The following is a 27,904-nucleotide window of genomic DNA, read 5'->3' as shown; positions in this document are numbered from 1 at the left end:
CCGAGTCCCTGGGACTTTGACGGGTTAGGACAGGCGACGCCGAGGGCCAGGCGGCCTCCAGCCGTCCCCAGCCCTGCCCCAGCGCCGGTTCCAGCGCCGCGCCGCGCCGGCAGAGAAGCAGCTGTTCCCAACAGCTGGGGGGCGGCGGCGCCAGGCGCCCCAGGTGCTGCCGCGGCCAATCGCAGGCGTCCGGCCCGCCCCCTCCCCAGCCGGGCGCCGACCCCCGGCCCGCGGGGGGAAGGGAGCAGAGAGGTGGAGAGCCGTCCTCGCCACTTGTCTTCCAGCTTCCGCGGCGGGAGGGACAGGACCCGGAGCAGAAGCCGCGCGGAGTCTCCCCTACACCGCCCCCCCGCACCCCAATACCCGGGACCCGGCCACCGCCGCCGCGCCCCCCGCCCGCCCACCTCCGCGCCTGGACGCTCTCACTGCCGACCCTCCCCAGGCCCCACCCGAGACACCTACCTAATTTCTGCGAAAGAAAAAAAATCTACCTCTAAACGCACCCTGATCTTCGCTTGAGGACCACCCCTCTCATTTCACATTTTGGCCTCCCCGCCGGGTGAGTGGAAAGCGTTTGCACATCCTACAGAACCGGAGCCTCAGCCAGACGATCCGGAGGATTTGTACCGTGACCGGCAGGGGGGGCGGGAGGAGAGAGCGAAGTCAGGTCTCCCCCGGCGGCTGCTGGCGACTTCGGCAGCCGCGCGCCCCGCGCCCTCGGTCGCCCCCGGGCCGCTCGCCCCCGCCGCCGCGCCGCCACCCTCGCCCCCAAGCTCGCTCATAGCCCCCGGCGGCCGCGAGAGGGTGCGGGAGACGCGGAGCCGGAGGAGGACGAGCAGCCGCTGCCCGAGCCGCAGCCGCAGCCGGAGCCCCAGCCGCGGGGCGGGCGCGAAGATGCACACCACCCAGAAGGACACGACGTACACCAAAATCTTCGTCGGGGGGCTGCCCTACCACACCACGGACGCCAGCCTGCGCAAGTACTTCGAGGTCTTCGGCGAGATCGAGGAGGCTGTGGTCATCACCGACCGGCAGACGGGCAAGTCCCGGGGCTATGGATTTGTAAGTTGCGCGGATGGGGGGGCTGGGGGGAGTGGGGGTAGCGTGTATGGAGGGGGCAACCGAGAGCCTGGCGGGGAAACTGAGGACCGCGGGGGCGGGGAGAGAACAGAGTGGCGCTGGGCCAGAGGGGTTGGAGTTTGGAGTGAGGGGCTCGGCGCGCCCGTGCGAGGACCCCAGCGAGCTGGAGCGGCGCTGCCCCTTAGCTCCCGCGGCTGAACTGAAAGTTTGCGCGCCGTGGCGCTGGGGATGGAGGGCCGGCGCCTGCCTTGAAGGGTTCCGGGGGGACCGAGAGCGCGGGGGCGGGATCGGGGGACAGGCGGAGCAGGGGTGGAGGGGAGGGAGAGAACTGTGATGTCTGTGGGATTTGGGGGGTGCGGAGATCTGGGAGGGAGGGGCCGCAGCCCCTGGGAATAATTGCACTCCAGGGTTGGAGGCTGGTGGTTAAGCGCGCTGTTTGCTTTGTAAAAATGAGTGTCTTCCTGGCGTTCCGGCTGGGGCCGGGAAGGGACACTCCAGGAGATCTGGGGCTCTTTTTCTTAGGCCAACCCCCTCACCACCACCACACTCCCCCCCTTATTTTTTTTTCGTAATTGCAAAGATGACTTCTTTTAAAAGATGAGCCTCTGGCTTTTTGCCGAACTGAAAGAGAGCATAGTTAAGCTTCCCGGAGATTTCAGCGTGCAAATTCAGCTGCCGAGGAGCAAGGAGCTCCATCGCAGGACAATAGCTATCGTGGTTGAGGAGTATTTGCAGGGTTAGGAACGCCGGGCGGCGCGAGGCTAGTCTTTCTTGAAAGCAAACCATGGCTCTCCGGGCCGGGTAGGGACACAGGAATGGTCGGGGGTGGGGGAATCTGGAGGAGTTCTGAGACGGAATTCTGGCTTCCGAGTCTCTGCTAGGCCCTACCAGCACCCTTAGAACTTCATAGGTGGGGGAGGTGGTGGTTCTTTCTTTCCGCCTCTCTGTATTCTTATTTTTGTGTATTTTGGAAGGAGGGTCAAGGATAATTCTAGTTTCCTCTCCCCCCACAACCCCCACTGCCAGGAAAAAAAGAAAAAGTTAAAGAACCAGGGCAGTTTTACTAACAAGAATAACTTCTCCAGTGCGACTCTTGCTCTCTTCAGGGGTTGATTTAGAGCTCTGTGTGTATGTCTGTGTGTATGTTGCTAAGGTCACCATGGCTGACCGGGCTGCTGCTGAAAGAGCCTGCAAGGATCCCAACCCCATCATTGATGGCAGGAAGGCCAACGTGAACCTGGCATACTTGGGAGCAAAACCAAGGATCATGCAACCAGGTAAGAAAGATCCCTGGAACCACCTTCACTGCCCCCTCCCCCTCCATAGAGACCCCCCACTTCTGAATAGGGTGAATCCCTGATTGAGAAGACCCTAGCTTCCTGAGCATCTGTAGATGTGTTGAGTAAAGTTGAACTGTGGCTGGTTATTTTACCAAGACATGAAAGATAGATGAGAGTTGAAAAGACTCCTTTCTTGACTTGAAATGTACCTGTGGGCAAAAAATAGATCTTGGGGTTGGGTTCAGTTTGTACACACCCAGACTTGGGCTTGACTCCTCTGTTTTCTGTATACATAGTTCAGTCTTCATTTTCCTCTTCTTGGCCACTTGTTGACCATTCCCATGTGGATGATATGGGCCAGATTTCTCAACTCCAGCTGGTTATACTTCTCTACTTGGTGGTGTTTCTTCTTTTGCCACCAGTTGCCCGGTGCTCAGAGTGGGCAGTTCAACCAGAACACTGACCCATAAGAAACCACAGGGGTGGTGGTGGTGCCTAGATGGTAAATGTTCAAAATAAAATCACAGCATATTTGTAATGACAGAAAATAAAGAGGTTCCATGCACTTCAGGACCCTTATGTTACCGATGAAGAAACTGATGCAGAGATGAGAAATGGTTTACTCCAAAGTCATACAGCTGTTAGTCACCAAAAGGGAGAGAATTTCGTCTATGTGAAAACATGACCTTTTGGATCACTTACCACACTGTCTTTTGCATTCGCACAAGCAATGGTAACTCGACTACTGAACAGACGTAATCTTTCTCTTGGGCATGCAGCTTTAAATCGTTTACTCTTCATTCTTAAGTCTGTCCATCTGAAATTTTGGAATGAGGTAGACATTTCAATCCAAACAGATTTGCTGGGAAAGTAGAGTATCAAGAAAGGGTGTGCATGTGCAAATATTCATGAGCATTAAAAAACATGTATTTATCTAACACAGTGTGTGTTTTGCTGTCCAGAAAAGTGTTTTGTAAATGTTTAATACTATAATCTGTAAAAGCCATAATCTTCCAAAGCATTGTCCAAAACATTCGAGAATGTTCCAAATTAAAAAGGCTTTTTTATAGATCATGATTCAGAATTGTTGGAAGATTTGCCACGTGTAACTTCATTATCAAATCCTGTTGTTCTTGGTTTCATTCCACAAGAACTTTATGTCTGATTTTCTAAGGTCTTACTCTGTGTCTATCAACTGAACTTTGAGGATCATTTCTAGTTTCCACTTGAAGACTATTGAAAATTTTATTTAAATTAACAATAACATTAGTAAAGTGAATTTTAAAAACCTATTTATAATATTTTCTCTAAAGTATTAAAAGAATGATTACCTTTTCTAAGTGAAAGGTGTGATTGCATTTTATTTGTAGAAGTAATAAATGCCTAACATGCACAAATAGAGAATGTGGTATGTTTTATTGTTAGGTTTTGCCTTTGGTGTTCAACAGCTTCATCCAGCCCTTATACAAAGACCTTTTGGGTAAGTCAATGAATCAGGCCTTCCTAAGTTTCAATATGACTATCATTTGTTAACCTGCATTTTTGTTATACCCAGACCAGACCATCATGCTATAGACTGTTCCTGGTTTACATATTTATATATGTTTGTGTATTTTGAATGCTGATAATGTAAATATTTTTAGATGAGTCAAGTTATCTGACCAAGTATGCAGCCTCCCAACCAGACCCATTTTGAGCTTATGATTAGCAAAACAAAACAAAAATACCAGGTATGACTTGTGTACAGACGATTGTGTCCCAACACCATTACTGCTGTTCAACTTGACTCAATTGTATTTATCTCTTTCTAACCTGACAGGGCTCGTATACTGTTAAGCTAACTGATCAGAAGGATACCATGATAAGAGGTGGAATAGTTCTGTTTGGAATTAAACTCTGTAACCAGTAGACTCAGACACACAAGCTCAGATGGTGATTAACGATGCATGGATGTTGGTGTTGTTTTATTTTTTCACCATAGTCAATAGACCTCCGTGTGCTTTATTTTATTACAGTCATGAAGTGGTGTTGATAGCTAAACTGTGTGCTTTTTTTACTTAATTGAAAAGAGCTGTAGTGAAAGTGTTTTCTTTTCCTCGGGGAAGGGGCTCTTTGTGTTTTTGGTTTTGGTGGTGGTGTTGACGGGTGTTGACTTTTGACTTTGCCATGGGAAGCAAAGGGCCTTTTTTTATTTCCTTGCTTTTAAGCTGTAGCCTGTAACTTCCACTTAACCATATTTTTGTAGTGAGTGCTAAATGGTGTGATTTCCCTCTGTAAGAACACAAATTCATCGCTTGCATGTCCTAAGTTTCTGTATTACTGGGGCATTTTTCTGGGAATGGGGTTCTTTCTTTGGCAGTGTGTATCCACTTTTAGGCCTTCTAATTTAATGGTTCAACAACTCTCATCAGATTTCATTAACATTGGCCAGTCTTTTTGAGCAGAGTAGCACTAACCTTCACCTTTCAGATCTGACTGGGGTGAACAGCCAGCTTTTATTTGCGTTCTCTGGGTTCTGTGATTACGAGCCTTCCCTGTCCAAGCTCCCCAACTTCCCTTCCATTCAGGCACTATATGAGGGGGTGAAAATCCCCAAGGACCCCAATTTATTCTGAACACCTAGGGTCTGTTTTGGCTGTTTTCTACCTGATCCACTTGGTTGTAACTAATGCCAGAAATTTACACTCTCCTTTTGAATATTCTAACTGTTTAGAAGTGTTTCATCCTCAACAATATTAATAGTTTCTTCTGCATCTTAGCACCTGAACATCTACATGTATAACCTGAAAGGTTAGATTCTATCTGTGAAGATAGATATCTACCAAGAGTAGATCCAAAGAAGCAATAATAATTTGACTTGGAAGATTCAAGTTATATTTCCCATGAATACCTTCTTTATAACCTTCTCTTAACCATATCAAGATTCTCACTCTTACTGCCAACCCTTACTTTTTTTTTAAACCATAGAAGAATTTTCTGTCCAGTAAGATTAGAAAGGGCCTTCATGTATCCATAATGATGCCCCAACTAAACCATTCTGGATATCAACAACAAATAGTAGTTGATGGGTCCAACTACTTCTGCGGATACCACCTCTCATTGGTCTAGACTATGTTCAAGGTAGAACTGGGGAGAACATACATCTTAAGAAGCGACGGTGAACTTAATCATGGTCTCACGTTACTAATCCCGAGACAGCTGTTATACAGCTAAATTGATCAACCGGTATTAGCATGTGTGTATTTTTCTCGGTGCTAGTGGATGGTACAAAATAAGGAGACTGCATTTTGCTTTGGGAAATTAAACTAATACAAACCCATCAGGAACTATTCATTGCTAAATTACTTGGTATTATTTGAAGTACAAGAGGAATTCTGAATAGCAAGAAAATAGATGAGTCGGAGGAGTTGGACAAAGCTTTGTGGGGACTAGAACAAGACTTGGACCAGTGGTATGTCTGGACAGGTGAAAGGAAAAAAGGGACCTGTCTAAAGGGTATAGAATAGGGGAACATCAGTAAAGGTACAGAGGAGAAAAGACTCAGTGCATGGAGAAATGAGACTTCTATGGAGGGTCTTGAGAGGTAGACACAGAAATTGGAACTGGCTGTGATAGTCCTTATGGATCCATGAGAAAGAAAGTAGTATAAGGGAAATAAGAACAAACAATGTGTCATGTGGAAGTTTAAAATCAAGTGTATTTGGATAGTAACCTTTAGTTGTTCATCCCTCCTAATAGCAGCTGTCTTTATAAAGGATGTTGATTATTACTGTTTGGATAAATTGAACTTGAGGTTCTTATTAGAAATAGATAGCATTCCAGATAGACCAAGCAAGGCTTCTCTTTCTTTTTAGGAGTTCTTAACACTGCTCTAATTCCCAGAGTCTGTACCTAACAAATCACACCTGGTCATCCTCAATTCTATTTGAATGCCACATGTTCTTATTTTTAGGCCTGGAAAGAAGTTTGAGAATTTTTAACTGTGACTTGTTTGACATTCTCGAACTATTTTTCATATGGTCTTTAAATGGCCCCTTCATTACTCTAGGCTTTTAAAGAAAAAATCTTGGCCTGAAGGAATTTCCGATGTAACACAGTGGGCAGATGTATAGAAATTGGTGAATTTGCCAAACTACATCTTAGAAATATTTTATATTTGAAAGAATCATTTTCATACTGAAATCTTGGAGAGGAGAGATTATGGATCTGTGAGTAGAAAATTCCAGGCTAGTTTAGACCAGGTTGAAATACACTTGAATATTTACTCAGTCCTTTAAGTGCCAAGTTTTATTTTAGTTGCGTTAATGCATAGTAAGTATTATACTGTCCACTAAGTGGGGCAGGAGGGACAAAACATCTGCTACTTGCCTGGTACTGATAAAGGATTTACATAAATTATGTAATTTAATTATCACAGTAATTATCTGATAAAGACACTGTTAATGTCCTCTCCATGGGTGAAAAACTGAGACGCAGAGAGGTTAATTAACTTCCCACAATGGCTACTAAGTGCTAGAGTCTGATTCTAGGTTCAGAATCATGGTTTGCCTGACTTCCAAAGCCATACTCTTTCCTCTGTGTCAGTCTGTAGCCCTAAAGACACAACTGTGCTCTCTTATAATCTAGTAAGAAAACTGAGAAGGGCTGTCCATATGGTTTCAGATAAGGAAGAACAACACCAGGTCGGTGGGATCCAGGAAGTCTTCATGAAAGAGGTAGAATCTAAAATAGATTTTAAAACGTGATGGAGGCCAGGGAACTCTTGCAGTGAGTATATTTCTCATTGTAGGCTCTTCACACTGATAATTTTATTTAATGCACAGCAGTTCAGGGTTGGAACTATTAGGTTCATTTCACTTATCAGAAATATGTGAGGCTAAAAAGGTGAAGCAAACTCTTGAAGGCTTTAGACATGGTGAGTGATACAGCTAGGGTGAGTAGGATTGGGATTGCAACAGGCAGAGATGGAGTGAGGGCTGGCATTCTGGCCAAGGGATGTCATGAGCCAAGGTGAAGCTCTAGGTGTCTGTGGTGTGTCCATGAAACCTTGAGGAGCCCAGCTGACCTGGATTCAAGGAAAGGTGGGAAGAAATACTGGAAGAAGTATTTTGGAGCCAGAGTATAAAAGGCCTGTCATGCCAAAGTTTAATTAAGAAGTTTGCAGTTAGCTTGGTAGGATGTTAGGGACCTAGGTTATTTTAAACAGGTATATGAGATGCAGACTGTGTCAGCAGTGTATGTGATAGGTCGGAAGAAGAAACCCTTTAGGATGTCCAAAGTCATAGAGAGACACCAGAGGGACTTGAAGAGACAGGAAGAAAAGGAAAACATAGTAAATTTTCTGTGAAAATTGTCCAAGGTGTCAGCTTCGCTCTTCGCTTTTATTACTACTGTGCTGGGCTGAGTTGCTCAGTTGTGTCCAACTCTTTGCCACCCCATGGACTGTAGCCCGCCAGGCTCCTCTGTCCACAGGGATTCTCCAGCAAGAATACTGGAGTGGGTTGCCATACCTTACACCAGTGGATCTTCCCAACCCAGGGATCGAACCTAGTCTCCCGCACTGCAGCAGATTGTTTACCGTCTGAGCCACCAGGGAAACCCCTTATTGCTACTAGGCATGTACATTCTATGATTCATTGAGGGAAAGGATGTTAGTAGATCTCTAGTGGGAAGGAGATTTCCAAACTGCCTTAATGGGTTCCGCAGACTATTAATACAAACAGGAACTGCTTGAGAAGCGCCACCTCCTGATTTGGTCCGATTCTACTTCCCTTCTTGAATTGAGATATTTCAGTCTCTCCATGGTCTTCTGGATTCTCCTTTCCCTAAAGCCTTAAAAAAAAAAAAAAAAAGAAAGAAAAAAAGAACTCCATGATTTCATTTGCCTTCCAGATGGCTTCCTAACCCTTGCCAGACTTTGTGTAGGTTTCTGATATTCCTGGGAACTTTATACTCATTGGTTGGCAACATCAAATGAAAGCTATTAATGTAAAATCAAATGCAGACAAGAGTCCTGTAAGAAACCCTGTCTATTTTATCAGTTAAAACATTCTACATACACACACACACACACACACACACACACACACACTGATCCTACCTTTTTGTCGGCTAAACTTATTTTTAGTTACCACCTTTATTCAGAGATAGAAGCCTAGCAACCCTCCTGTTGCCTCTGGAACTTTGGGAGCACATGGGTTAATGTTTCAGTATCAGTGAGATTCATACTGGCTGGCCTTTGCAGCTGATAGATGTTTTACTTTGGCCTTATAAAGACATTTTACCCGCTGGAAACCCTTGTCGCATGACAGGATCAAAAATAGCCCGGCTGCAGCCCCTGCTGTCCATCACCACATGTAAACTGGCGTGAGTGAGGCTCTCTTATCCGTGTCTGCACATCGTGGACACAGCAGCCTCCAGGGACAGTGTTTCATAAAGCCACACCTGTCGCTGTGAGCCAGTCAGTCACCTGACCTGCAGAGAAGTTCTGAGTGCGTGCATGTCCATGCGTCTGGTTTCTGACAAGCAATTAAGAACATCTCTAAGTGTCTTCAGAAACACTTGATGACGTCGTTTCTTCTGGCACTGGGAAAGATCTACAAGTCTAGTAAAATCGAGTGTATTTTTATCATTGGGGTCAAAGTTCATACCCTCTGTGATAAATTCATCTTTTCCATGGATGTTCCTTAATGAGTGCTTTCAGTAAAACTCTGAAAAGGCAAAGCAAAGTTTATGTTTTAAAACTCTCAATATGCAGTTTTCTGTTTTTTGAGTTCTTTAAAATTCAAAAATTGTCACTTGTGCTTGTACTTCTTATATGTTGCTTTTGGCAACAAGCAGATGGCATTATGGTGTCATATTTTTGGAAATACAGGGGTTTTGATGGAGATTATTCTAAAGAAAGATGAAAATAAATCAGGTATTCATGGTAGCGTTGTAACTGAGCCATTATGAATGGCAAGAGTGAGAATTGAGATGCATGGGTTTCGAAAATACCTCTTGTGAATTTTTTTAACAACATTAACTTTTAAGTAAGGCCATTGGAGTGTGTTTTGTATGTGACCTCTGAATGTGTAATTTTAAAAGGTACTTAATTTTGTTTCACGTTAACTTTTATAGGATAATACATCATAATAGAATTGATTTGTATAAAATATCTACCAGTAGGGAAGATTTAAAACAGATATGCTAAGAAATCTGTTTCTGTTGAGTTTGAAGGTGAAACAAGAGTTATTAGATGCCAAAAAAAAAAAAAGAAATGTTTCCTTAGTCTTACTATTGTAACCCTATTAAGTTGATATTGAGAAATATTTAGTTTGTGTTTCCCTGTCCCTACCTTTTCCTTCAACCTCATCATTTCCCCCAAAACCCCTTCTGTCTGTCTTGCATAGAGATAAACAAGCTGGCTGACCTACGGTTGCCTGATAGTCAAACAGGTTTGACTGACCCTTGTGTCTTTATGAATTTTATGGAGAAAAAGAAAGAAAGAAAGACCAAAAGCGTGCTGCACATTCTTTTTGGGAATCACTGCCATGAATGTTAATAGCATTTCTGTAGCTTCCCACAACAGCCTCTTGTGATAGTGAGCTGCACTACCGTTCGTTTGAAAAAGTGTGATTCTGCTGTGTTTACCACACTTGTGAACTTTTAAATTCCTTTTTTTTATTTTGTCGCCTGCTTCTTTATTATTATTATCTTTAATAAGGGTGACTGAGGTTGCAGAGAGATTAATGTGTGCTGAGTCTGCATAGCAATTTCCAGTAGGGTTGCCATGATAATAAACAGATAGATTTTGGGGAAATTGTCGTTTTGAGAAACCGGCCATCACCCTTACAGAACTGAACAATCACGGATTCCCTTTGGAGTCCTCTGTTCACACTTAAGAAACTTTCCATTGGCTGAACCGTTTTTGTTATACAAAGTCATCACAAAATTTTCTGAAGTCGTAATTCAGCACTTAGGAAATAATCTCCTCTGTGCGAGGCCCTCCTGAACCGTGATTTCCTTTTTTTTTTTTTTTTTTTTTCAAAAATTTGGTTCCATGGTTATTTCTTGGTTCCAAAATGATCCTGAATAAAGTTTCAGCAGGGAGGGTATCCTATTTTCCTTGTTGAATTCCTTCTGGGGCACTCCATGATCTGGGCTCCGGCCAGACTCCTTTCGCCGATGACTGGCAAGTCGATATTGTGGCAACCCTATGCTCATAATAACCACTAAATTGGAGTTTGTCTGATCTCGGAAGAAGCCAGGCTCAACCCAGGAGGTCACTCCTGCCTGACTTTTCTTTCTTTCTTTTTTTTTTTTTTCATTTCTCAATAGGATACCTGCACACTATGTCTATCCGCAGGCTTTTGTGCAGCCTGGAGTGGTCATCCCCCACGTCCAGCCCACCGCAGCGGCCGCCTCCACCGCACCTTACATCGACTACACAGGAGCCGCGTACGCACAGTACTCGGCGGCCGCCGCTGCCGCCGCCGCCGCGGCCGCCTACGATCAGTACCCGTACGCAGCCTCCCCGGCCGCCGCGGGCTACGTCACGGCCGGGGGCTACGGCTACGCGGTGCAGCAGCCAATCACCGCCGCCGCACCTGGGACCGCGGCCGCTGCCGCCGCCGCCGCCGCGGCTGCCGCCGCCTTCGGCCAGTACCAGCCTCAGCAGCTGCAAACAGACCGGATGCAATAGGCCCGCATCCCCTGATCAAAGTCGAGTTGCTTTCTCTTTCCAAAATGTCCCAGTTTTCAGTAGCTAATGAGAGTTAACATTGACTTAACAGCTTTAAAAAAAAAAAAAAAAAAGCTATGCTATTGTGAAGCAGAATTATGATTTTTTTAAAATATATACTCCAGTAGTCATTCTAGACGTGCAAGAGATAAGGAAGGGGAGTGGGCGCAGTTTTTGGAAATCAATCCCAAAGAGCCTGAGTAAATACAAGGCCGCGACGAAATGGTGGCAGGAGGAAACCATGGAACTTCACTTTTATAACGGGATTTTTACTTTTGCTCTTTTTATAGTATCAGGGAAGCAAACTGCCTTTTACCAGTTAGAAAATGCTATTTGAATCTAGTTGAACCAGGGAATACAGAGTGAGCAATATGTAGCTTGAATTACATTTAAAAGCAGATTTAAAAAAACAAACAAAAAAAAATGGTGAAAGCACTGATTGTCATTTTTAGCCGTCACTATGGCCTAGAGAACTTTTCTCAAGTAAGAAGGTGATGTTCTTACTCTCTCAAAAAAAAAAAAAAAAAATGGGCATCGAACAATCAATCTAGGAGCGTGGCAGTGGGTGAAGTGGTGGACAGGCACCAAAGCTATTTTCTCATCCGCCCAGTGGATGAGTGGGACTGTGAAACAGGTGATGTGGAATGAATGGGTGCAGCAGCTGTACAGACAATCAATAACACACACAGTTCTGGAAAGAACACATCACTTGTGCTTGTTTGATGAGCTTGTCACATTCTAATCCCTCTCCCCATCCTGTTTCAATTTTGGGAAACTTGTATCTGCTGGTGTCAGCAATTCTGATTCTGAAATAGGATCAGGCTTTTACTACATACAACCGCCTTCTCTTTCTATTTATTGTGTCGACTCGTGGCTTATGATTAAAGGCAGGCAAAGTTTGCAGACTCTAAACCCTTAAGAGCTGTCTTAAGGACATTTATTTTTTTCCCTTTTTAAGTAATTTTACACTTTTTAGTATCTATTTCAGAGTCATATTTAAAACTATTTATTAGTGAATACCGTACATGAGACACCAAGGTTACTGAGATGACAGTTCTTCAACGGTTAATGATAATGTGGTTTATACTGTGCCTTAATAGTAATGCTATTTAAGATATTTATTTTTAAGTTTTACTATGCTGCACTCTAAAGAAAGGAACTTTAGATGTGACACTGTAAAATTATGTATTCATCTCATGGCATAAATTATTTAGTAGGTCTAGATGTAGCATATTAAATATTAACCTATTCAACTAAAGATGTTGACTTGGATTTATTTAAATTCATATGTGCACTGTATAAGAGAATACTCTTACATTAACACATTTTAGTTTATTTTAGTTTTTAGGTTTTGTTTTTTTTTTAACAGGATCTATTGCTAGTTTCATGCTTCCTTCTCTGATTTTTGCTCATGCAGTCTCATTTACTGGTACTTCATTAGTTTAACACTTCTTATGTAGTTTTTAAATGCTGCTTTACGTTTTTCTTCTGAAACTGCAATACTTGCAATTTTTATTCTTAAACTAAATTGAATACTATTTTACACTGTATTGGATTTTTATACTTGAACAATTTCATACAAGGGAAGACAGGATAGCATTTTTATGGACTTTCTCCATTATCACTGGATTTACTTTAAGTATTCCCATACTAGACAGTGTTATGTAATGTAGACATGACTCTCCTGTGCAAATTATTTATTCATTGTGTATATTGCTTTATAACATTTCAGATCTTCTAATCTATTCACTTGTATTAAATATAATTTTTAACAACTTCTGTTGCATTGATTGTTTCTCCTTTTGTGGTAAAAATGGAATGATGTTGCCCTTTAATTAGAACTAATGGTGTGATTTACAGGTAGCAGTGAGCAGAAAGCTTCCCAGATGCCTTCTTTTTAAACTTTTTAAGTAAATTTCATTCACTCAGTATCTGCCTTACATTTAGCACATGATATAGGTCCTTCCCCAATAGTGAATCCTAAAGGACGATTCATGGCACTGGAACTTAGTTACTTGAAGGTTGTTTGGAAGGAGAGGGCTATAGGGGGAACAGTCAGCTCAAAGCTGGAGTGATGCTGGACTCAGGTAAACAGGTTTGGTACTAACCTCTAACCATGTACTAGCAATGTGACCAAAACACATTGCTTTTTGTAGTCCACTTTTTGGCTGAGGTTTTTATTGATTTCTCGTCTATAATTTTAGGACAGAAATACCTATCTTACATGGTTATTTTAAGTATTAAAGTATATCAACTATTGGGTAAAAAGTTCATTTGGGTTTTTCTATAAGATGTTATGGAAAAACCCAAACAAACTTTTTAGCAAACTCTATACTTAGAGCCAAATGTATTACTATTTATCTAGATAAATGATTATTGGTAGCAGTTTCTGTAATGTCCTATAGCAAAAGCTAACCAAAGAGGAAATCACCTCTTGGAATGTTTATATTTTTAAATTTTTGTCCACAGTGATGTAGCCTCTGTGTCATATTGATTGTCTTAAAGTGTACATGTTATGTTAATTATGGAATGGACTGTCTGCTGGTCCCTAGGTCTTAATGTTTCCCAAATCCATGATATAATATCTTTTATTGAGTTCCATTAGTTTTTGAAAATTATTATAACAGATTCCAGCATGCTTTCTACTTGATGATAACTATCATCCTATTTAGAGCCACCATGATCTTCAACCTTAATTGCCTTTAATGTTCCAAGGAAAATTAGACACCACCAAATACCTTGGGAGAGATTGTATTGCACCTCAAGGTATTATCTGGGGTCAGTAAAATAATTTCTAAACTACTTAGTTCAGTCCATGCATCAGTGATCTTTTTACTCCAAAAGACAAGCTCTACATTTAATGTTTCAGATTTATGAAAAATCACTTGTGCCCTCAATAAGTCATGTGTTGATTGCTGAGCTTTAAAATGAAACATTTGATTTATCAATTAAAAATAGGTCAGATGATTCTTGGAAAAGCTTGTCAGAAATAGCCATACTCAGGGAAGCCAGAAGTTCATGTACACCTGACTACACCTTGGAGGTATTTACTGATCTATATGAATATCAATATTAGCAGTTACAGAGGAGACAAGATTTTTACTTAATAATACTAGAGCACATATTTCTTTAAGTAAAAATTCTTAATTTCTAGTAAAAAGGGGGGCATACCCATGACACAAGGTCTCCGTTGGTCAGGAAGCTAGTTATATTTGTAGAGTTGGAGAACACGATGGTCTGAGATTCAAAGAGCTGGATGAGTCCTCTTTACTTACCAGCAGGGTGATCCTGTACCCCTCTATGCTGGTAACCTGTAAGCTGATAGTACCTAACATGTTGCTTTGTTAATCTCTCAGATTGTACTGATCAAATGAGTTAACTGATATGACAGCATTTTAGAAATTTTGAATGTTAGGCAAATGGAAGTTATACTATAGCAATATACACAATATTAATTTGGAAATAGACCTCCGTTGTCTTCTATGAAATGACTCTTCCAAAAGAGGGCAAAATCGTTATTTCAGGGTGTTCTCTTTCCTCTTCCTGACCAAGTCACAGCTAAACTTGCTGTGCAGTGTGAGTGGCACAAAAATCACATTGAAAGATGGAGGGATTGCTTAAGGGAAGGAAGGGGAGATGAAAAGATTATGGAATAAATTTCTCTCACAGGGAACTATATTTTTAACTCTTCCTCACTCCTGTCAAATATTGTTCTTAATTCCCTCTGAGGCTTGAAAGCGTTTATTAAGATGACAGTCTGAAGTTTACAGGGGCAGAGGTGAAGAAGAACCAAAAAAATAAGTAAATGCATTTTTATGCTTTTGTGCTCTTTTTTTCCTTCAAGAGTTCCAGGTTGTTTCCATGGAAATTCTAACTTCCCTTTGCTTAAGCACTTCATACAGAAGAGGTTTCATTTTGGATATCTGGTCCAAGTTGAATTTTATGAGTTCAATAATGACTTTAGCTAAATCAAAATGAGAAAGAAATTAGACAATACATGTATAATCACTTTAGAAATTTTAAATACAAAGGATTTTTAGCTTTGACATCATGTATTAATTCTGTCTCAAAATTGCATAGTATCTGCTAATTCTTGACCAACTTCTTCAGAAAGAAAGTCTATAAAGTACCCTTCTTAGAAAGTCTATAAAGTACCCTTCTTGGACTTTTCTGGTGGTCCATTGGTTAATGGACCAATGCAAGAATCCAGCTGGCAAAGCAAGGGACACAGGTTTGATTCCTGGCCCAGGAAGATTCCAAATGCCACAAGCTAACTAAGCCCAAGCACCACAACCACTGAAGTTTGAGGACCTCAGTGCTCTGCAATAAGAGAAGCCACTGCAATGAGAAGCCCAGGCCTTGCAACTGGAGAGTAGCTCAGTCTCTCTGTAACTAGAGAAAGCCCACAGGCAGCAATGAAGACCCAGCACAGCCAAAAATTAAATATAGTACCCTTCTTTCCAGTTACTTGTCTCTTGGGAGATGAATGTCATAGCTTTTAAAAATCCAAGATACTACCTCTAAGCCATCAATATGCTATCAATATACTTTAAGTGAGTTGGAGTGTGGTCATTGTTTTCCCTGTTTCCACTCTCAGAGGTCATTCTGATTACATCATAGCAGGGATTGAGTAGTAATTGTAATTTCTTTTCATTTAATAGTTAAGATAATATGTTCATAAAAGGGCAAATATTTCAAACTGACTTCCAGAATGAGTGTGAAACACAAAAACCTCCTTTTGCCAAGTGTGTGTTTGAGCTCAGTTCCTCAGCCAGGTCCTACTCTTTGTGACCCCACGGACTGTCCTCCACCAGGCTCCTCTGTCCATGGGATTTTCCAGGCAAGAATACTGGAATCGGTTGCCATTTCTTCCTCCAAGGGGAATCTTCCCAACCCAGGAATCAAACCCATGTCTCCTGAATTGCAGGCAGGTTCTTTATCCGCTGAGACACCAGGGAAGCCCAGAAATAACGAGGCTTATCTCTTATCTCTAAACTAGGTTTACCTGACAGTCGCGACCAGGTATGGACATGTTTAACTTTCTGAAACTCTCTAAGCCGCACCACTTGTGCTCAAGGTGCCTCAGGTGAGGTGAAGAAGATAGAAAAGATTCTTCGGAGCATCTTAACGAGTACGCGCTTCCATTCTGTGTTGCCTTGTGTCCATTTTGAAATTTGAGAAAGGAGGGGTGTGAAAAGGAAGTAGAAGAAAATCATGAAGAAAAGAAAAAAAGCGTGCCCTAAAGCAAGGTGGAAGGGGGTGAGATGGAGTGGGAGTCAGGTGGGCGGATCACGTGTGGCGAGGACCTGCCTGTGGGCTGCTTGCATGTGGCGAGGACCTGCCTATAAGTGGGTCACGTGTGGCGAGGACCTAAGCGGGTCACGTGTGGCGAGGACCTGCCTGTGGGCGGGTCACGTGTGGCGAGGACCTGCCTATAAGTGGGTCACGTGTGGCGAGGACCTAAGCGGGTCACGTGTGGCGAGGACCTGCCTGTGGGCGGGTCACGTGTGGCGAGGACCTGCCTATAAGTGGGTCACGTGTGGCGAGGACCTAAGCGGGTCACGTGTGGCGAGGACCTGCCTGTGGGCAGCTCGCGTGTGGCGAGGACCTGTCTGTAAGCGGGCCATGAGAGCAGGAGCCACGAGGCGAGGGGGCTCGGCAGCAGGAGACTTCATCTGGGGGTGAGGAGAAGCAGCTTATTTATTTACGCTGATCAGCTATCTAGTTTTCTAATTCGATACAGAACAACAGCTGAATTTTTGAACTGTGCTCCAAAAGGTTTAGACATTTTTTAAAAAGGTATATTCTTGGTAACTGAAAGTTTAGAAGCGGACACGAGTGCCTCCGGTAGGCCCAGGCGGGGCTTCGTCAGGGCCCTTGGCCCTCCACGGGTAGGACAGCATCCTTTCATCCCGTGTCACTTTCGATTTTAACCAAACAAGCTGGGAGGCGGTGAGGGTGGGGGGCGGGCACGGGACTTCCCTGGCGGTCTTAGCTGTTAAGCCGCCACTTCTATTTCGAAGGGCACCAGTTTGATCCCTGGTAGGAGGAGACTGTAAGATCCCACATGCCAAGGGGCTTTAAAAAAAGAGAGAGAAGGAAAGATAGGGGAGATTAAACGAAAATGTACTTACCTTGCTAACCAGTATAGTTTCCTTCAACACAGGAACACATTGCGTGTGGTGAAGAAAGGTGAGCTCTGCACGTCTCTATTTGCACGTTTCTGCCTCAATGTGGGTCACTCCTACTGATGGGTCTTTGGGAGAAGTAACCAAGTTGAAGAAGGGATGCGGCCTGCACCGCTAACCACACGTCGGGTACCAGGTACTTAAATGTGAAGTAAGTAATGGTATCCCCAGTTCGATCCCTGGGTTGGGAAGGTCCCCTGGAGAAGGGAAAGGCAGCCCACTCCAGTATTCTGGCTTGGAAAATTCCTGGAAAATAAATAAGCTACAAGGATATATTGTACAGCACAGAAAATATAGCCAATATTTTATAACTGTAAATGGAACATGATCTTTAAAAATTGTAAATCACTGTTATATATCTGAAAATACGAAATATGAAAGTATTAGTCACTCAGTTGTGTCCTACCCTTTGCAATCCCATGGACATATGTTACAGGTATACAGTACGAGTCACAATTTTTAAAGGTTTTAATCTATTTATAATTCCCTGGTGGCTCAGTGGCTAAGACTCTTCACTCCAAATGCAGGGGGCATGGGTTTGATCCCTTGATAAAGAATCTGCCTGCAATGCAGGAGACCCAGGTTAGATCCTGGGTCGGGAAGATCTTCTGGAAAAGGGAGTGGCAATCCACTCCAGTATTCTTGTCTGCGAGAACCCAATGAACAGAGGAGCTTGGCGGGCTATAGTCCATGGGGTTGCAAGGAGTTGGACACGACTGAGTGACTAACACTACTACTTATTTATAGTTATCATATATAAAATATTGAATATATTCCCTGTGTTATGCAATATATCCTTGTAGCCTATTTTATGCCTAATAGTTTGTATCTCTCACTCTCCTTACTCTTCGCTATCTTGCCTCTCCTTTCTTCCATCTCTCCATTGGTAAACACTAGTTCGTTCTCTTAAGTCTGCTTCTTTTTTGTTTTATTCACTAGTTTGTTGTATTTTTCAGAGCCCAGGTGTAAGTGATATCACACAATATTTGTCCTTCTGATTTATTTTACTTAGCATGATGCCCTCCACGTCCATCCATGTTGCTGCAAATGGCATTATTGCATTCTTTTTTTATGACTGAGTAGTATTCCCGTGTGTATATATACATCACATCTTCTTTGTCCATTTCTCTATTGATGGACAGTTAGGTTGCTTCCATATCTTCGCTAATATAAATAACTGCATACATTATCTTAAATCCTCACAGTCTCACTTATAGACTTGGCGTTATCATCTTCACTTGTTTTGAAGGCTGATATAATTTCCTTAAAGTCGTAACTGAAGGTGATAGAACTGTGAGTTGAAACCCAGGTCTGGGTGATGCCAAAGACTAACTGCCACAGGGTTATATTAGCAGTCTCTTTCTGTGTCACTAGGAATTGTCTCAGAAATTCTAAGGCAAGTTTAACAAACATGCTTTCAATCTATAGACCTTCAAAACCAAATCTAAGGACCCTAAGGCAAGTTGTTTACATGATTAAAATCCTTTAAAATATATAAAGATACATATAAAGATAGCATAGCACAAATGCATCTGTGCTCATTCTCTGAATTTAATTTCTGTGGTCAACCTTTATGTAGTCACTATACTAAGGGTTATGGAGAAGGCGATGGCACCCCACTCCAGTACTCTTGCCTTGAAAACCCCATGGATGGAGGAGCCTGGTAGGTTGCAGTCCATGGGGTCGTGAAGAGTCGGACATGAATGAGCAACTTCACTTTCATGCATTGGAGAAGGAAATAGCAACCCACTCATTGTTCTTGCCTGGAGAATCCCAGGGACAGGGGAGCCTGGTGGGCTGCCGTCTATGGGGTTGCACAGAGTTGGACACGACTGAAGCGACTTAGCAGCAGCAGTATATTAAGGGTTATAATGACTGTTTAGTCATCTTGACCTCCATCCATTTGTGCTTTTGGGGGAAATGTATTATACTGTGATTTATTATAAGAAATGACCATAAAATTGAATGAGTATATGTCTTGGACCACAAGGAGATCCAACCAGTCCATTCTGAAGGCGATCAACCCTGGGATTTCTTTGGAAGGAATGATGCTAAAGCTGAAACTCCAGTACTTTGGCCACCTCATGAGAAGAGTTGACTCATTGGAAAAGACTTTGATGCTGGGAGGGATTGGGGGCAGGAGGAGAAGGGGACGACAGAAGATAAGATGGCTGGATGGCATCACTGACTCAATGGACATGAATCTGAGTGGACTCCGGGAGTTGGTGATGGACAGGGAGGCCTGGCGTGCTGCGATTCATGGGGTTGCAAAGAGTCGGACACGACTAAGCGACTGAACTGAATTGATGTCAAAGAATGTCAAATAGTTATACACTTTTAATAAATTTGCCAACTTTAATAATAACAACATGGAGTTTAAATGGAGAATATGGATATTAAATGTATATGGTTCAAGTCATCTGCCATGCATGAGCTAGAGTAGTGAGCTTGACTGTCTCCATGCCAGTTAAGAAAAGACAAAGGAGGAAAGGGGAACTTGATGAAGAAATAGTGCCCAAACCAGGAGCCATAGCAGCTTGAGAACGACTGAGTGGGAGGTACATACTTGCAGAGTTTGAGGACTGAGATTGACCGGTGAAAGAAGTCTCTGTGCTCGCCCCTCAAGCACACATGGGGAATGGCTTTCCATCCAGGGTATACCGGGAATCTTGATAATTCACACTTTCCTAACAGCTGCATTTCTTATCATCTTTGGCATATTTCTCCAGATTGCACAAAGCCTCTTATCTTGCAAACATTCTCTCTCTGGACTCCTGTCTCTTTCAGCTGCTTAGAAGCCACGTCTCTTAAATCTCCCAGCTGTCTTTCTTACCTTTCAGCCCTTGTTTCCTTTATCTGTACTTTTTTTTTTTTTAATCTTCCCCAGCTGCCACTTTTGGCACAGTAGTTGTCTCTCTGTTCTCTCAGAGTGAGACATTTCAGCACGCTGATGTGGGGAGGGAACATAACCATTAGAACAATGCATTTCCAAATTAGCCCTGAAATCTAGCAAGAAAAAAATTCATCTCAGCATTCCTCCAACCTGGTGCACTGCATGAATCAACTCACGCAATTCTGAAAAGATGAGACATCCAAGAGACTTGCACAGAGAAATGCCAAAGAGAACCACAGGGCACTTAATTGTCCAAAACAAGAGATTTCTCCCCTTAGAAATGCAGAATCTCTGCGGCAACAGCCTCACCAAGTTTATGTAACACCTTCTCAGTGGCATAAAATGTTAACTGGCATCCCAACTGTGTATAGAAAGGTGAATGCCAGACGCTGGTGACAAATTTCAGTTCATATTGGAAACTCCTTGGTTTTACTTGCCTATCACCAATACCTATAGCTGACTCTAAGTTTGTGTAATCAATGTGATTGTCACACCTCATGGTAATTCTTTTGAGAGAATATTAGTGGTTCTGTGAGGTTATCAGATTTTCTTACCATGATGGATTCTGAGGAATTGAGAGAAATAATATAATTTTAGTTTGAGGGAATTTTTTTAAAATTACATAATAAGGGCTTGAGGACCTCTGAAAAAGAGGGAAAACTTTTGGGATACTACACTGCTAGGCAGCTAGGAGCTTCTGGTTTGGCAGCAATCATTCATTTATTCCCACTCAAGAAATGCTCCAAGACTTCCCTTGAGGTCCAGTGTTTTAGACTCCCAAGTTTCCAATGCACAGATGGCATGTTCAATTCCTGGTCAGAGAACTAAGATCCCACATGCCACATAGTATGGCCAAACAAATATTAAAAACAAAACAACAACTGAAAAAAAAAAAAAACCCAAAGAAATACTCCAGAAGTAAAACGTCCTGGGTAATCCCTAGGTTCTCTTTGGAGCTGGCCAATAACCTCAGAAATTTGAACAAATCTGTTAAACTATCTTTGTGTTGCTAGTATGCTAATAAGAGTGTCATTCCAAAGAATGATATCAACCAGTATTGAAAGTGTAAGTCTCTTGATTGTCCGAAATACATACCCACTATGATTTGAAGTAAATGGGAACTTTTTATATACTTAATTAAGTCCAGGTTCTTGAGATGAGGGGAAAATCAACAAGCAAGGTCCATTTGAACTGGATTTACTCTCTTTGTCATCTCAATCAGATTAATTGCCATATTTGAATATATTCTATAGAAACCTGCATTGATTATAATATGCCAGAATGAATAGTTGAACACACACACACATGTCTCCAAGTTACAAAGGGCAAACTCTTCCTGGCTATTGCTAATTAGATAACAATATGGATCCTGGAAAAAAAATAGTCTGTGTTAGAAGGATAGAAGCTCATAGCTTGGTGTTCTGTGATGACCCAGAGGGGTAGGATGGAAAGAATGGGAGGGAGCTTCAAGAGGGAAGGGTTAGATGTATGCATATGGCCAATTTACTTTGTTGTACAGCAGAAACTAACACAACATTGTAAAGCGATTGTACTAAACTAAAACCAAATATTTTAAAAAAGGATAGAAGCTCTATAACTCTAAATGATGAATTGATATCATATTTGAGATCCTGAAGTTCCAGACATTATCAACTCAGTACTTCATAGCTCCAGGGAAGACAGGTCATACAGCCAGTGGAGTCTATGCTAAAGCTGAAGCTCCAGTACTTTGGCCACCTCATGCGAAGAGTTGACTCATTGGAAAAGACTCTGATGCTGGGAGGGATTGGGGTCAGGAGGAGAAGGGACGACCGAGGATGAGATGGCTGGATAGCATCACTGACTCGATGGACGCGAGTCTGAGTGAACTCCGGGAGTTGGTGATGGACAGGGAGGCCTGGCGTGCTGCGATTCATGGGGTCGCAAAGAGTCAGACACGACTGAGCGACTGAACTGAACTAAACGGAAACACTAAAGTCATAATTATTTTTCAGAATCATTCGTATTCTTTTTTGTCTTGGCAGTGTTCCACTTTCCTTTTCTGTTACAATGATATCAACACTGAAATCTCATCTTCCTTGGGTATCACTGGGCATTTCCTGTGTATGCATGCGTGTGTGCTAAGTCACTTCAGTCAGGCCCAACTCGTTGTGACCCCATGGACTGTAACCCTCCAGGCTCCTCTGGCCATGGGGTTCTCCAGGCAATACCGGAATGGGTTACTGTTCCTTCCTCCAGGGGAATCTTCTGGACCCAGGGATCGAAACACTTCTCATATCTCCTGCATTGGCAGGCAGGTTCTTTACTACTAGCACCACCTGGAAGCTTCTTTCCTGTGTGTAAGGCATGTTAAATATACTATTAATGCATCTTTCTGGGATTTGGCTTCTGTGGAATAGCCAATGTATGACAGCTAACATTCCCTTGACATTATTCATTTTTATGAGATCTTTGAATAAATGTCTTTAAAAAATCTCTGATAGAATAAGGTAGGAGTAACTAAAGTGGTGGGAACTGGTTATTAAAACTAAAATATTCACTGTTTTGTAGATCAATTATCTTTCTTTTAATTATTTCAGAGGAATTATTTGCAGTGGTAACCATAAAATTGTAATCATTTTTGTGATTTCAGTTATGTTGAGTTAGATAGCTAGTATGTGTTTACAGATTCTAAAGACACAGAAGAGATGTCAGTGTAGACATGAATGCAAGCGTAAAGGCTATAAAAAGACTATGGGAACATGCAAGTGCATTGAAGAATGGTGCAAACTGTTCTCTAAGGGTGGGAAAATAAAACTAATGTGCACCATAGTGTGAAGAATCGTAAATCTGAACAAAGAAACACTGAGCTGTTGAACTGTTCCAGGGTCTATTGTAGTATTACACACCACCCCGAAACCGAGTGTACAAAATAAAAAACATCCATTTGTTCATATTTGCTGTCCTTGTGGGTCAGAAATTCAGAGGGGGACAGCCTTTCTCTGCTATACAGTGTCTGCCCTAGAGCCGCAGTCATGGTTAGAATGGCCAACGTGTCTGGAATGCATAGTGACCCAAATAGCTGGGCCTGGGAGGATCACTTCCAGGATGAGCTTGAGCATGGCAGTCTCAGGGCTGTCTGACTTCCTGCACAACACTTCAGATTTCACTGAACAAGGTGAAGGTTGGGTGACCTCTCTTGGCCCAGCCTGAGAAGTTACGTGGCAGTGCTTATGCTGTGTTCTGTGGATTCCAAATAAGTCACGAAGACCATGCTGCACTTAGTAGACAGAGGACTTAGACCCTACCTCTTGATGGGAGGAATAAAAAATATTTGGTGCCATCTTTAAAACTACCGTCTTAGGGACATCCCTGGGAGTCGAGTAGTTAAGACTTTGCCTTCCAATGCAGGGGGATGTGGTTGGGGAGCTAAGATCCTCCCGTGCCTCATGGTCAAAAAAAAAAAAAAAAATATATATATATATATATATATATAAACAGGATCAATATTATAACAAATTATAACTTTAAAAATAGTCCACATTAAAAAAATTTTTTTAAACCCAGCCATATTAATATAGGTTTTTTTTCAGTGTAAATTCACTTACCTTGAACGCCTTTTTCATTCTAGTTCTCTTCCCCTTTCTGTGGCTGTGTTTGCTCATTTTTGAAATGTAGAATTGGTGTGCTGAGTTATGAGTAGTAGAGCCCTGGGATTTAGCTGTATAAAAGGTTACTTCTGATATAAACTAGTTTTAATAATAATCAAATACTTTAATAACCAATACTTTGGCCACCTGATGCAAAGAACTAGCTCATTGGAAAAGACCCTGATCCTGGGAAAGATTGAAGGCGGGAGGAAAAGGGGACAACAGAGGAAGAGATGATTGGATGGCATGACAGACTCAATGGACATGAGTTTGAGCAAGCTCCGGGAGTTGGTGATGGACAGGGAAGCTATGAGGTCTCAAAGTGTCACACACGACTGAGCAGCTGAACTGAATAGTCAAATAGAAATTCAGAAGTCAGCAGGGTATAGTAGTTATTCGATATAATTTATCACAACTGTTTAGGAGACTGACAGTTTTTCTAAATCTCATAACCAACTAGCCAGATGTTAGATTATGAGTCCAAATTCCTAGAGCTGGGATATGCACTGGAGGAAAATTAGCCAGATCTATGGAGCACAGTGACTGTGACACTAACAGCAGGAACCAACATCCTGAGGAAGCCAGCAGCCTACACAATTAGGGCACTGTAGGGGGAGGTCAAAGGCTACAAGTTCAATTCCTGCCCCACCAGTAATTGCCATTATGCGTCTAGGCAAGTCTCTTCTATCTTTGTCTTCTGTTTCCTCATCTGTAAAAGATTTGACTAGAGAACCTCAGGATTCCCTTTCTTCCAGTTACAGTGACAATGATTTTCATGCAGGTCCGTCCTACTGTGCTCCTAACAGGGCAGCTCTTAAAGCATGTATGAGGAAAAGCTAGGGAAAAAAAAACTAAAAAGCATTTTTTTGGTGACTATCTTACAGTAGAGCTTCCAGCCCTTTGGATGTTTCAGTGCAATCTTGCCTGTATTAAAGTACCTACATGAGGAAAAGAAAGACATGAGAAAGAGCTTGAAGAGAAGGTATTTGATGCCAATAAGCCATAATTAAGATGATGGGTCCCTATGACTCAGGCAGTAAAGAATCTGCCAGCAATGCAGGAGACCAAGGTTCGATCTCTGGGTGGGAAAGATCCCCTGGAGAAGGAAATGGCAACCCACACCAGTATTCTTGCCTGGAGAGTTCCATGGACAGAGGAATGTATGGGGTCACAAAGAGTCGGACACAACTGAGCGACTAACACTGCATCAATTTAAAAATTAAAATAAAATGGCAGGTTAAATATATTAAAATTGAAAAAAAAAAAAAAACAAAAAAAAAGATTTGAGTCTAAAGAGAACTTCCTGGTCAACCTGAGAGGTACCCAAGAGTGATGTCTCTCCAGAGCAATGAGGACAAAGGCCAGGTCCCTTCCTACCCACTCCACACACTCAGCCAGGGAAAAGCTGCTCTTCCTCTGAGAGGTAGCGTAAACAACAGCCACCCTCACATTGCCTGGGGTAAGTACACAAGTAGGCTACTGGAGGGGACATCTGGGCCTGCTGAAGTGAGGCCGAAAAGCTGTGTCATATTTGTCTAAGGCAACAGGGGCCTCGCTTAACAGGGAGATCCATCAATAATCCATGGCCCTGTGGAGAAAGAACCCTATTAATAAGATATGTCGCTGTTTGTGGAAGACAGAGCCAATGAGGCCCTCGTTCCAGGGAAACTGAATATGCTCAGAGTGACGCAGCACTCTCTGAACTTTCCAGTGACACCACCAGATAGCTTAGATCAGAAGCAATTTTAGAAGATACGTTCAACACACAGGAGTCCTTTCTGCCAGACTCATTTGTTGGGGTCAAAGGCTGGTCAGAAACACACTTGACCAATGTGTCATTTATACCTCAATAGAAAGAGAAAAGGGAACATCCCTGTAGCTCATAGGGTAAAGAATCTGCTTGCAATGCAGAAAACCCAGGTTTGATCCCTGGATCAGGAAGATCCTCTGGAGAAGGGAACGGCAACCCACTCTAGTATTCTTGCCTGAAGAATCCCATGGACACAGGAACCTGGCAGGCTACAGTCCATGGACTCCCAAAGAGTCAGACATGACTGAGAGACTAAGCACACAGAAGCGGGGGCGGAGGGGGGTGCGGAGGGGGAGAGAAAAAGAAAGAAAAGGAAAGGGGGAGGGGGCAGGGGAGGAAGGAAAGAAACTTGACCGGAGGTTTTCTTGTTTGTCTTTAAGAACGGTGAAGGGCACTGAGTTATTTGGGGGCCTTAGGCTTTATATTAGGTCACTATATAAGCATAAAAATGTTACCTGCCTGGTTTTAGACCCAATATGGAAGACTGAAAATCAACAGAATTCCCAAATCTATTTTTCATTCCATTTAGAGCTCATCATCTTCTAGATCTGTCTAGTTCTTCTTTATGGTAACATTGAATTATTAATTCTTCCTTACTTTTAGCTTCTAATTTAAGAATACATTAATAGATTGCTCACTAGGGAGTTTGCCAGAATCGTGGCAGGACAAGGTCATTAGTGTATGATAGCTAGGAGCTCGGACTTGGAGGCAGATGGATCTGGGACTGAGACTGGCCTCCACCATGCACCAGCGAGTGACCTTAGGCAAGTTCTATACCCTCTCTAAGTCTGTTTCCTCCTCTGTAAGAGGGGGATGATGCCTTCCTCATAAAGTATGATAATGCAGAGCATTAATAAAGGCAAGGAGTAAGCACTCAATAAAGGTTTTATATTTTGTTTTTCTTAATTATTCATCTGACAAATATTAAGTGTTTAATATGTGCTGGATATTGTCTTAGGCATTGGGGACATAGGAGTAGAAAAAAGTAAAGCTTTTTGGAACTTATATTCCATGGAATATGGAACTTATATTCTTGGAGGAGAAGAGACCAAAAATAAATAAACAAGTAAATAAAAGAGGTGAAAAAGTAATCATAGAGAATAAAAAAGGAAAAGGAATTGAGGGTGATAGAGGTAGGAAGGATGGTAGTGGCATCTTATTAGTTTCTCTGATAAGATAACATTTAAACCAGGAATAAGAATATATAAGGAGTAAGCCATGTGGGCATTTGTAGGAAGATCATTTGAGGTACAGGGCCTTGCATGTTCAAAGGCCCTGCACAGGAGTGTGCTTGATGCGTTCAAGGAAGGGCAAGGAAGACAGTGTAGCTAGAGCAGAGAAAGTAAGGGCGAGAAGTGGTAGGAGATGAGGTCAGGCAGATGGAAGGGAGCAGCCAGAACATCATACAACTTTATAGAAGATGGTGACTTGGGATTTTACTGTGGGTGAGGTAGGAAGCTACCGACAGGTAGAAGAGTGTCGATGTCACTGACTTGCAGAGGGGGTGAGCTAGCATTCAAGAGTTGAGGCGGGAGTGTAGGCAGTCTCCTGTGGTCAGAGGAGAGAAGACAAATTGTAAGGGCACAGATACAGATAGGGTAGTAGGTGGGGTGGTGAGGGACAAGTTCACTTGTGATTGGTTCGATTTTTTTCAATGCAGTAAGTAAATAGTGATGTCATTATCTCAGAGCAACGGTGGCAATGCATGTTCTGCAAGGTTCTGTGTGTTCTGGCTGCTCCCTGCCACCTCCCTGACCTCATCTCCTGCCACTCCTGCCCATTACTTTCTCCACTGTAGCTGCACTGTCTTCCTTGAACACACCAGGCACACTCCTGCCTCAGGGCCTTTGCACGTGTAGCTCCCAGTGCCTGGAATGATCCTCCTACAAGTGCCCACATGGCTTACCTCTCTTATTCTTGTTCTGTGTTTAAATGTCATCTTATCAGAAAAGCTTCCCAGACTTGCCCACTTCCTATCTCTGTCTCTCCTTTTTCTACCCCCTTTCCTTCTTTATTCCTTGTTATTATCTTTATCACCTATCTGGAAAGTATATTTGCATGATGATTTATTTTTGGTCTTTATGCCCCCAGAATTTAAGCAGCACAAGTACCAAAATTTTGTGTTTTGACAAGGGAGATGAAAAATCTAGAAGAATGGGCTTGTGGTGAGACACAGAATAGGATCAACAAGCAGCTGTTCTGGTAAGGTTAATGGCCAAAACACTGTATTTTTTTTTTAAAAAATATTCCAATATTTAGAAGTATCTTGTTTTCTATCTGAAAAAATATTTGTACAGTTTCA

The 27,904-nt window shown here is 42.6% G+C and overlaps 1 protein-coding gene across 1 annotated transcript; it reads left to right on the top strand.

Moving 5' to 3' along the window:
- The first annotated feature begins 271 nt into the window (after window positions 1–271).
- Window positions 272–12,857, top strand: RBM24 (RNA binding motif protein 24). The gene is made up of 4 exons (XM_015102839.4): window positions 272–1,062; window positions 2,234–2,357; window positions 3,786–3,840; window positions 10,680–12,857. The coding sequence occupies exons 1-4, from the start codon at window positions 895–897 to the stop codon at window positions 11,041–11,043; spliced, it is 711 nt and encodes a 236-aa protein (XP_014958325.2). The 5' UTR covers window positions 272–894; the 3' UTR covers window positions 11,044–12,857.
- Window positions 12,858–27,904: the final 15,047 nt, after the last annotated feature.

The sequence above is a fragment of the Ovis aries genome, chromosome 20 (genome assembly GCF_016772045.2).
Source record: "Ovis aries strain OAR_USU_Benz2616 breed Rambouillet chromosome 20, ARS-UI_Ramb_v3.0, whole genome shotgun sequence".
Classification (NCBI taxonomy): domain Eukaryota; kingdom Metazoa; phylum Chordata; class Mammalia; order Artiodactyla; family Bovidae; genus Ovis; species Ovis aries.
Note: the sequence above shows the minus strand (reverse complement) of the source record. Positions and strands in the feature narration are given on the sequence as shown.